At 39.3% G+C, this 12,295-nt stretch overlaps 1 protein-coding gene across 1 annotated transcript in view; it reads left to right on the top strand.

Annotated features, from left to right (window-relative positions):
- The window catches only part of LOC139147693 (neuronal acetylcholine receptor subunit alpha-7-like), a 46,330-nt gene extending 34,507 nt beyond the window's left edge, over positions 1-11,823 (top strand). Inside the window, exons 7-10 of the mRNA XM_070718854.1 lie at positions 217-313; positions 1,872-2,066; positions 4,145-7,562; positions 7,797-11,823. Coding sequence (XP_070574955.1) covers positions 217-313; positions 1,872-2,066; positions 4,145-4,563 — 711 coding nt within the window. The 3' untranslated portion in view covers positions 4,564-7,562; positions 7,797-11,823. The remainder of the gene's footprint in view (positions 1-216; positions 314-1,871; positions 2,067-4,144; positions 7,563-7,796) is intronic.
- Positions 11,824-12,295: the final 472 nt, after the last annotated feature.

Below are 12,295 nucleotides of genomic sequence, written 5' to 3'. Positions count from 1 at the left end.
GTTATTGATGTTGCTTTTGTTGTTGATGATGTTATTCTTACATTTGAATAAAAAGAAAACCAACATTTTTGTAATAATCTTTTATTTTTTCCCTTCAAATTGTACTTTGCATAAAGTAAATGAACTCCTAATTTGTCATGGGAAATACTGATCTTGATAACTTTGTATCATTCATCGATTTATAATCTTGTCCTCATTTGTTCTCTTGAACTTCAGATTGGCCTAAGCATCACAATTCTTTTATCTATGGCGGTATTTTTAACAATGTCTGGGGACCTGATGCCACCGACAGCCAGCGAAGTTCCTATCATTTGTGAGTATCGTGTTACCACCTTCAACGTCACGTTGTTCGTGGTGAATTTTTCACCCTATACTCATGGTCATATCGACGCTGCAATTCATTAGGTACACGGAGAAAATGTCAGCGCCCTCAACAGCTATAGTCTAGATATAAGAACAATCCTTCGAAAACTTGGCTTTCAAAATGGCGTCATTTTGGCATAACATTTCCATTTGCGGCGAGGGGAGCTTTACTCGAACAAAACTAGATTTAATGGTATTGAAATGTGAACCATCGGCACTTCACTTGTTCTTTGCTGTGCTTGATAGCTGGTAGACGCCTCACCAGTGAAGCGAAAATCAGCTAACAAGAACGGCAAATAAAAAGCAAAGGTAAAAAACTCGCCATCTCGACGTCTTTTATATTAATCGGATTGCATTAGTACGTTCTAAGAACAATCACCTATAACACCACCTTGTACATATCTGGGAGGATATATCGTTTGTGTATTTCTCATCGAGGCCATTCAATGTATGTATTCACTATAGATCTTTTCCAATATTGATATCTTCTTTACATGCACTAAACTATGTATTTAGGGAGCTTCCATAAGGTGTTGGGCCGGTATATATCAGAAATGCTCCATCATGTAAAAGCCCTCCCCAGTATCTCTATCTATAATTTGCCCCTCCTCATTTTCTATTGTTGAAACATGATCCTCCCCGTTCAAAATTTGAAAGCTTATATTCATACCCCTTCGTTTGTGCCCCTGTCATTGGTTTATTCTTTAAAAATTGACCTTGTTTTTTTTTATATTTACGACATACTAAATCTTACTCTGACCAAAAGATACCACCACTTTTAACCCATATGGAGCACATGCCACATGTTTAACTCTGTGTATTGCACTGACATGTTTGCGTGAAATTCCAATGTAATATTTGCTGTATACACATTCACTTCTTACCACCTCAATCTAGTCAAGTACATTCATATCAATAATGAAACATAATAAATGCACAGATATGGCTGGCTTACTTCTGGAAATAGTGTTATTAATATAATGTTACCCATGGACTCTCAAAGTATAGTGCACTGAAATTTTTTGGTGAAATTCAAATATCATTATGTGCACTCCTAACTACCTTAATCTAGTCAAGTACATTCATATCAAATTGTCAAACATATAATTTCACCAAATGTAGCTAGTTTTGTGTGGGGGATTGAGATTTTTGACAAAAAAATTCAAAAAACATTTCTTGCACATGCACTTATTCACTATCAATCACTCCACTCTCGTCGAGAACATCCCATAATTAAAATTAGATGTATATGCTGCTAACGTCATTCATGCGCATATAGCCTCCAACTTTCGATGTGTGTGTCACTGAGTGTGTGCATATATATATATATATATATATATATATATATATATATATATATATATATATATATATATATAAACTGAGACTCTCCTAGGTTATCAGTGTGAGTAACTTTTTTCTAGTTATGTGTGATTGCAAAACATATGTAAAAAACTTCAAACACGTGGTCATACATTACCGTCACTTTAATTGTTTTAATTTTCTAGGCCAGTTCCTTATCCTGAACATGATCTTGGTGGCAATTTCTACTGGAATGAACGTGATCGTGTTGAAATTCTGGCACCATGGCCCTGACCACACCGACGTGCCCTTATGGTTGCGGAAAATCACCATGAATGAATACGTGCTCACCGCTCTCGGGATGAGGGACAGGTTTTCCAAAAAAGAGCACGAACAAAACGGTAGGTGTGGGTTATTTTGGAGTATGTCTTCCTCTTTATTCGTCAAAACTGTAAGTTCTCATCCTCATTTTCACAAGGCGTCTAGAAATCGGTAATTGTCACCTCGGTCAAAGTCAGCAGATTGTTATTCCAATAGAAGGAACAAATTTTGTTCACATGTGATTGCAAAAATTACAACAAACAAAATCTGGCACATTTTGAACGATAAATCATCCTTGTTTCCTAGCGTTTGTTCGTGCACCGACAGGGGGCGCTCGTTATAAAAGAAATATAGAAATAGTGAAATTAAGGTAATATGCACCTCGAAAGTGAAAGACTTATTAAACTTTTGCTCAAACTTTCCTCAGTGAAACTTTCAACCATTCTCTTATCAAAGCAAGAATAAAAATCAGGGGTCACCGCGCAAACTTTGGTACTAGAGAGACAAATAACTTGTAATTTGTCGACATTTGAAATCCAAAATGGCCGCCATCCCTGTGTTAACTCTATGAGAAATAATAATATATTCGAGTTTCGAAAAACTAAGACGGTGAAAACTTTTCTTTCGCCAAGAGCTTCAAAATGAGCCCCCACAAGTGGTAGGTCAGAAGAAAATTGATAAAATTTGAAGGCCTGAATTTCTGTCCCCGAGGTGCATTCTACCTTAACACAGAATTTTTAAAAATACTGCCATACTTGCCCTTACTAATTAGAAGCAGTGGGAATGTACACAGCAGTTATTTTTCTTGTTCTTGTATAGATTTTCCAGTACTTTGAAAACTAGATTCTTGCTGCCACGGGCAGATTTGCGAAATATTCACCTTGTCAAACTTGGTCTACACACGCGTAATTTGCATTGTTGTTGTTGACAAGTGAATTCTGGTCCGGACAGACAATAACAGTGCAATGTACAAAAACGGTCTATGTCTAAGTAGCAGGTGTTTCAACATGCTTTGGTGATGAGAACAAGGAATCGTAGTCGAAATTAAAAAAAAGAGAAAAATATCATCAAAAGTAACAGTTTCGTTTAATAATTGAATATAATGACTGAGTGTTCTCACATTCCTGGCCGCTGGGAGTGCGGGCTCGACGGTGTGGGAAAAATCGATCCCACACTCTCAGAAATCGTCCCACTCTCTGCAGTAAATATTACATAAGCTCTGATTGGATGATAAACAGTCTGTTTCGTTCCAAGCGCAAAATGTTATCCAATGGCACGACGAGTAACACACGGACCGGAACTACAAAGTAAGCAGGTCAGAGTACAGTGGCAGACGACAGAGTTGTCACGATTTTGGATAATGTTGTACGTGTCTAATGTGAATTTAATGCATTTTGTGGTCATGTGAGAAAAATAATCTCACACACCAAGGACCTGGGATCAGATTTCGCACACTCGTTGGGAATATTTTTTCTCACATTCCTGGCCGCTGGGAGTGCGGGATCGACAGTGTGGGAAAAATCGATACCACACTCTCAGAAACTGTCCCACACTCTGCAGTAAATATTACACGAGCTCTGATTGGATGATAAATAGTCTGTTTTGTTCCACGCGCAAAATATTATCCAATGGCACGACGAGTAACACACGGACTAGAACTACGAAGTAAGCAGGTCAAAGTACAGTAACAGACGACAGAGTTGTCACGGTTTTTGATAATATTGTACGTGCCCAATATGAATTTATCGCATTTTGTGGTCATGTGAGAAAAAGAATCTCACACACCAAGGACCTGGGATAAGATATCTCACACTCGTTGGGGATATTTTGTCTCACACTCGCCTGCGGCTCGTGTGAGACAAAATATCTCCAACTCGTGTGAGAAATCTGATCCCAGGTCCTTGGTGTGTGAGATTCTATTATTCTCAATTCGGTTACAGTATGGCAATATCAACACTGTCGTAACTTGATTCATAGAAGTTTTGCGGAAAACTATAAAGATTGTGTAAATGTGTTGATAAAAGGAGAAAGTCACTGGAGCTTCTATCATACTCATAGTTTGATAAGTGATGTTTGAGGTACCAACAGTAACAAAGCCATCTTATGTGAGAGAGTTCACTGGATACTCACTAAAGCCATGTTTTTCCTTATTCATAAGAACCCGCGGTTTCACCTGAAGCGCCACTACGCAGCAATGTTGTCCTGGTCGATGCCATCGGGAACAAAGTCGTGTACAGACTTGATTACAATGCCATCTCGCCCCCGTCAACGCCGACCCCAGCGAAGAGCAGGAACTCCTCAGCCGACGGGGACGACGACACCGTTTCGCCGAGCGCCCACTGCAGTAACGACCCTCGCACTTCTTCCATCGTCAAGGAGATCAAGAAGGTACATAAGACGCTCGACTCCCTGGTCCAGCGGGCCGAGAGAGAAGACCACGAGAATGACGTCAGCGACGATTGGAAACAGGTAGCATGCGTCATCGACAGACTGTTCTTATGTTTTTTCGTCATTTTCTCTACGTCGATCTTTATATCTTTAATCGCACAGATGTACTCCACGAGAAAGTCGATGTAATTTGTTGGCACATCAGTGCTCTGCCAAACAAATGAGAGATGCTTCCACGTTCGAATTCGTTATAATGTGCTATGTGCACATCATTTTCACAGTCAAGTTCGGGCATTACTTCCAAACGTCCGTCTCGCTCAAGAATGCGGCCAACTTCGTTCTTTGTGTAAGGTGGGATAACTGAAAGCCCATGCTTTCAGGATGTGTTCTAGCGCCGTTAGATTCCACTTGGTTTTGATGCCCACAGAAATTTCGATGTTGTTTTTGAGTAACGGAGAAAAATGTGCTGACAAAAGCCGTGTAGGTAACTTTAGGCAGTGAGATTGCTTACAGTTTGAAAGATGTAACCTCGAACACGAAAAGTCAGTTGAGTGTCACATAAAAAAGAGCGGGAAAATTTATCGCGCTTTAAATTCCATCATCAAAGGCACAAGGCGGAATATTTTTAAATAATGTTGTACAGAATGCTTTTAAAATTATTCAATTCAATAGACACTTGAGTTTATAAAATAATTTTGCGTCGAAAATTCTATTCAAGTATTGAAGATTACTTTCAATTTTGCTATTATTAAATCGTATGGGAAGGATCGTTCACTGACTAAAATTTAAAATAATTATATTGTCTGCATATACGTGTACATATATAGAAAAGAGTACATTTATACTGTCTTTTATTGGTGACCAGTGATAAAATTAACTTCAATAATTAACGACCAAAAACTTGATTTAGCATCGGTATTGTATTACAAACTGGCAAATTTAGAGATGAAGGATAGGCTAGGAGTTGTTCGTAGTTACAATTTTCGAGTTACTTTGCCAGAATGGCTCTCGAGAGTAGCTTTTGAACTTTTACTATCATTTATTTCTGGTCGACAACATGTACAGACTCACTGAAGGAACTCAATATTATTCTCTACCATGTTTTTGTAACTGTAAACAGTGGAAAATTTATCCCAAAATGGCGACCGTTTTGAATTTCAATTACCAGAAAAGTTGAGATAGTCTGCATCTCTGTTCCCGCACAAAAAAAATTGCATAATGAGCCTGACTTGCAATGATGATTCTGAACAAAGTGGAGCGAAGTCTGAACGAAAGTTTAAAAGGTGGATTTCAGAGATGCTGGCTCATTTAATTACCGGACATGAGGAGGAAACTTTCAGGAATTTGGGCTCATGTCTCTACTTTAAATGTTTTTTGAACATCTCGCCCATGCACATTCGAAATAAACAGATAAATATAAGGATAGTTAAATAAATAGATAAATAAATAAATAAATTGTAGTAACTCCAAAGAGTTGTCAGCCATTATCATTTACAGATGGAGCGAAAGTAGATAAAACAGTCTATTCACCATTATATCAGATAGCACTTCTTGTACATTTATACTCGTTCTCGGGCCCTGAAAACAGTCTATTCATCATTATCAGATAGCAATTCTTGTACACCTATACTTGTTCCCGGGCCTTGCTTTCCAGGCATGTAATGCCACATTGGGGCCACAGAGGGAAAAAATATTGTCCTCGGATTTTCCCGGTTAAACAACAGAGGAGGCGAACCTCTTCATTTAAAAAAAAAGGCGATGGATTTCTCTGTGACTTTGATGAAATTAAAGTCCTCATCACTGCAAGTGTGTTTGAAATCGGGAAAAACCTGAAATATTGCCTCAAAAAAACGCGACCATTCAAAGTTTGCAGTGAACGAACTAGATCATGATCAGTGAGAGAGTCTTAACAACTCTCGCCCGGGAAATTTTTGCAGGCATTTTTGAACAACACCTTAAAATCAGCTGAAGGAGAGACGGCAGTTCCGAGGATCAGTTCGTTAACTTTACGCCATGAAACACTGGCATTTTAAGATGTTGGCTTAAACATGAAAGGTCTATTTTATCGGTGCTTCTGAAATTACAACTTCTATTGGTCCTAACGGTCGGTTTGCACACCGAAAACTCGTGGACTATACTCATTGTTCAAAAAATCAAGGTAGACACTGACTTTCTCGTGTGTACGTGTGTGCTTTTCAAAAGTAATATACTGAACGCATTAAAATGAATTATCCTAATTGAATTGAAATGAATATCCTAGGATTGTGCAACGGATTGAGAAAATGATCGAATAAACAACTGAGAATTGCGTGTCGATAAAGCAGGCTCACTGTTGCAGCTTGCGAGGGCCAGGCAGTTCAGTTTAATAGCTCAACTTGTGGAGCTGAAAAGATGTTCACGTTCCTCTCTTGAAGATGTAATGTATATGTCTATCCAAAACTCCATATTGCTTTGGTTACCTCTGACATCACCTCGACCTCTGACCTTGCCATTAATCGTTCTCATCCCTGTGCTCCGAGTAATGTTAAAGTAGTTTTCGTACTTCTTCAGAGTACACTTAGTGTATATCGAAACCTGTCGTTACGGACACCCTTTGTTCCGGGCTTTGTCTGGCATGGGCAGATCTGTCTCCATGGTAACGTGAAGCGTTACAAATTGTGGGGGGTAACCTGTAATCGGGACGCATTTAAAACAGACACGGCTCGTCCAATAAGGTGACCGTATAAACAGGTTTTCCTGTCAGTAAGGACCGTTCCCGTCTGGTTCCATACGGTATTGTTTTTCTCCATCTAGATTTAACGTATTACTAACTTAGAAATGTTGCACCTTCATCTGTCATATGTTGCTAGTGCGCATGTGCATGTACATACCTGTAATGTAAAGTAATTCGATATGTAACGCTTCGATGGAGGGAGGCGGGGAAGTCAGGAGACTTTCATGGAATAACAAGCCTAGGTGTTCACTGACACATGAATGTGTGATAAAAACAGACAAAAACAAACCATTTTAAAACTTTGTGCATTGGTGTACGACTAACATCTAAATATATTCATTCCTAGTATTTCATGTGTTGGTTTGCATCTACATATGCGGATCTTGGATGTGCATAGTTCAGTAGTGTAAAGTGTCTGCATAGAGTCTCTGTAAATGCATGCATAGACATAACAACAACGTGGCAACATTTAAAGGTACACGGTCACCGTAAATTTGCATATTCCATATATGGTAAAGGGGCGGGGCTTAGCGTACTACCCGTGACACCAGTAGCTGTCAATCCCCATATTCGATACGTGAAAGCTCATGCAGACGACGCTGTTAAGTATGCCATGGCTTGTCGTGTGGGGCGCCCTTTTTAAAAAGTGGCCACCCGCGTAAAATCTGTGATTGGCTGTAAAAAAAACAGGTGACCGAATACCTTTAAGCGAACCCTCATGTATGTTAACAGCCACTATTTGTGGCGGTACGTCATCCCGTAAAGCAGTAAACTTAGTAATGTAGTGAAAGTACATTTAATGAATGGTGTCATCCTTGTAATGCCGGTCTCATATTGTCCATGGTTTCTGTACCCCTTCCCGGTATGTAGTTGTTCTGTAAATTGTCCCCCGCCCTCCTCATGTGTGTATGTATCAAGAGAGGACGCTGCGTCCAACGATGGTATGCAAATTATGGCCCAGCTTATCAGTGTCTATTAATCAGAACTGTCGTTCATTTGCATTGCACTTTCATGTATCTATAAGTCTTCAGACAAGTTTGATTTGTTAAAGGAATACACTCGTCGGAACTGAGCTCAAAGGTCGTATGATACTCATAAGACCAATGTAAACACTGTATCCAAGGTACGATGGTGATTGGTGAAAGTTAAAACATGTCTGTCATCGTATAATTTAAATGTTGCAGCTATGATAATGAGGTGCATCTAGATATAGTGCTAGAAACTCGCACAGGCGCAGTTCCGACGACTGTTTCCTTTTAAGTATCTGTGAGTCTTCAGAACAATGTGCTTTCATTTTATGTAGTATGTAGATAACAAAAGCGATAATTTTTTTTCCATTAATTTGTTCAGTTTTTACCTCGTTGTGTTCTTAATGTCATGCTCAACTACTTTGCTTTTTTTGACGATGATGTAATACTGAATGGTTCTGTGTGGGAAAAATGTCCCGTTTGGCGATGGTACCTGTTAACGTTGCTGAGTGCACGTCGTTGCACGAGACGTGTGCATCAACATTTAATGGGTGAACGAGTAGTCACTTTTTAGCGACCGTCTACCCGTTAACATTATTGCATTCATGTGAAGCGCCGACGGTTTTACATTTTGTGTTCTACAAATGACTGAGTCTGCGCGATTCCGATCCACATCCAATGCAGAATACTGAAAAAGAGTTCACAGAACGTCGTCATGATGGCTCTTCCGAATACCACTGCAATCGCAAAGAAACCATCAGGGATCGTCGCCCATGGGTGTTTTGCTTAGAGCACGAACAAGTTTGACTGCCGGCAAAGATTTTAAGAACTGTACTTCAAAGTTGTAGTTATTGAACAAAAACCAATTTCCGTCTAAATGTATGTGCAGTATCTATAGAATTATATACCTTTGTAAATACCAGTGAATTTTGTGACGTCATCCCCAGATTATTCTATTATCCAGTATTGTGGCCCCAGGTGCTTTCTATATCTACAAATTCGCTTGCATTGCCAAATCTATGAAATAATAGTAATATTGTACCCCCTTTCGCTCCGTTATGGGCGAAAGCAAACTTTGCTCACCCTGAGAGGGGTACATTATTGCTTAAGTAATCATGTCTACTGTGAGGGCGGGAAACGATGATTTTTCGTTATGAATCCTTATTTGTAAAACATACTGTCAGACGGTCGACGAAATACTGGATGCATTATTAGATTTTACTTTATTTAAATATTTAATATCAAAACTTACTTATGTTCGACATTACACGTAGATACTGAGTTCGGTTATTTATGCAAATTTTTGTGTAGGATACGGTTCAGAGGCCGTTTAGAATTTTTAGTATTTAGAATCAGTGATATTCAATATTGTTTTCTTAAAATTTTTCATTGCCGTCCATTTTGCTCAAACTTATGTTTCAGAGAAAATGAAACAGGAATTGCATGTTCGATAAGAAAAAATGTCCGCTCTTCGCGAGACTTGACGAGATCTTGTGTGTAAGTGGTATTGTTTTCGCGACAAAGGCAAATTGGTATGTTATCTCTCATATACAAAACTGCATAAAAATAACCGCTTTTGTTCGAAATACGTACAAAACTCACTGCAGCACGAAACCAGACCTGGCTTCAATTGATACAATGAATGTAAAAGTCTCGCGAGATCTCACAACGAGTTGAAAACCAATGACAAGCAATTTTACCATTTACCTATATTTCGTCATGTCATCATGTGACACGACAGTAGACATTTCTCGATTAATTCTATCACGACAATAAAATCGTTCTTGTAATTTAGGTTTAGCGTGATAATTCTATTTCACTGCTTCACTAATTTTCCTTACTTAATCACCCCACTATCTTCGTTATCTTTTGATATTTTAAGATAATTTTCAAATTAAAAAACATGTTTACAATGGCATCGAGTGATGCAATTACGAATTCAAAATGGGCAGACAATGTAATTCTTTTTCATCTTTTTAAATTTCAAAATGTCGTCTCAATCAAGTGAAATAAATATTTACGTATCGTCTAACATTTACATTCCATGGACTCAAACATTGGAAGGCCCAGGTTCAAAGGTGAGCGTGAGAAATTGGTTTACTTTCTCAGCTTCCTGTAGCGTTTATCTTCTGCGCATGCGTTGTGGTTTATTTGCATATGTGGGACGTTCGCTTGCCAAGTTTCTCGCCAATCCTGTTTTTGCCTACATCCCGATTTTGGTGCACAGACGATTTTTGTTTGCACGATTTGAGTATTGCACACTTGATTGCCGTTTGACAACAGCACACATTCAGCAGCATGCACTGAGCGCTCGAAGAAGGCTTTATTTATTATTGGGCCACAGGTGACTTGACATAATAAAGGCGTGTGATAATTTAAAGGGCCAGTAGCGGTAACTTTTAATGTTTTTCACTCTTTTTATTCTTAATGTCAGCTACAGTTTCTTGTCTCACTCCCCCAAGCATATCGAGATTGTGTTCAGCTTGTCAACTCAGCCTGCAGTACATGTGTAGACTGCATTGTTACTGTCGGCGAGTGAAACTGGTCCGGACTAGAATTCAAACGTAAACATAAACAGTGCATTCTACATGTATTGACGCTGTGTTGACAAATTAAATAGTCGATGTTTTGACATGCTGGAGTTAGGGAAGGGGTAGAAAAGAATCTGCGGTTGACATTAAAAACAGAAATGGTGAAAAACAACATTAAAAGTTACATCTGCCGGCCAATTAATAGCCAGCTTGAGTATGTTTCGCATCAGTTTTTGGAAGAATTTTCACGTCAAATTACGGAATATTTTCTCCGTGTTAGAGAAATGCGGGAAGCACTATATTTCGAGCAAGTCGATCCAGCTGGTGCACATTGTCAGTGTAAGAAGTCGACTCGCTTGCAGCGCCACCACTGCTAGGGGTGTGAATGTAGAGGATACTATAGTCATAATTAAATTTGAGACAGTTTGACAGTAGAGCAGAATACCTCTGCTCTATATACTGTGTATGCTCCAAGTAGACTGGAAGATCCATTGCTCTAGGTAGGTCTGTACCCTTCCTGGTACAGAGGAAGGCAAGCCCTGCCTCGAGCAACTGATCTTCCAGTCTGGACTTCGAGTTGTCAGACAACAAAATCCATGGCGCAATTTCATGTCACGTTCAGCGGGGAATTTGGTTTTCTTTAATACAAATAAAGTTACTTTTGGGCAGAAGGGTCTGTAGATTTTGCTCTGACTTCAATCATGAAAGATTTTGTATTACTGTTTTGTCGAAAGCAAAATATGATGTGTAAGCCTTATACTATGCATAATTTATATCACACGAGGGCGCTCTGCACGAGCTGCCACAATGTGATAACGATACAAAGTTGTTCACTTTTATACTGAGTTTGTGTGACTATCCGATTGGGTGTACCATCTCACCTTAAAATTCACCTCTTGTCCTTGATTGGTGCTCAATTCAAATTGATATTTCGCTAATAATGTAGGATTCTGTATGTTATTTATTCTGTCGCTCTTCTATCATAGTCAGCTCCCGCGCTTCTCTTCATTGGTAACATTGGTAACGTCGTTATCGTGGGATTTGTTGAACTTTATCAGTCTTTGTGAGAGCAGCTTGTCACGTACACGCGTCGTTTTTGAAGAAGGGTTGGTAACATACGTCTCAGGCTTGTAGCCAGCCACGTCAGAATGATGTCAATTTTAATAATTATTCAAACCAATATATAGTGTAACGTGCGTATCTCCATTAAAGATTATCCGTCGTCAGCTTGTAACAAGACTTATCAATGGTCATTCATCCTTGAGGGTGTGTGTGTGTGTGTGTTTGTCTGTCTGTCTTTCTGTGTGTGTGTGTGTCTGTCTGTCTGTCTGTCGATGCGTGTGCGTGCACGTCACGGGGTTTCTGTGTTTGTACGTGGTTCTAAGATAATTCGTTCTTCGGCCGAAGCCTGTATATGCGAACTGGAGCAATTACGAGAATTTAGATACCGTCGCTTCATATTAAATGAGGGATGCAGCATTGCATGTTCGGGTTATCCCTCCGAAGCACTTCAGTGTCGCACTTTTCTTCGGGCAACTTGAGTAGAAATCTTTAATTAATTAATCAACTTTCATATCGAAGCACTTCGGTAGAAGAATATATGAGAGAGAGAGCTAGCTTTGCTGGTTGATGCTGCCTTTCCAATGTCAAGCTGTGTTCTTTACAAATTTTGGTGCATTTTCCGCGCGCCAGGGCCCGACCGAATAAAA

The sequence above is a fragment of the Ptychodera flava genome, chromosome 13 (genome assembly GCF_041260155.1).
Source record: "Ptychodera flava strain L36383 chromosome 13, AS_Pfla_20210202, whole genome shotgun sequence".
Lineage (NCBI taxonomy): Eukaryota > Metazoa > Hemichordata > Enteropneusta > Ptychoderidae > Ptychodera > Ptychodera flava.
The sequence above is the reverse complement of the archived record's forward strand: the minus strand, read 5'-3'. Positions and strand labels throughout refer to the sequence as shown.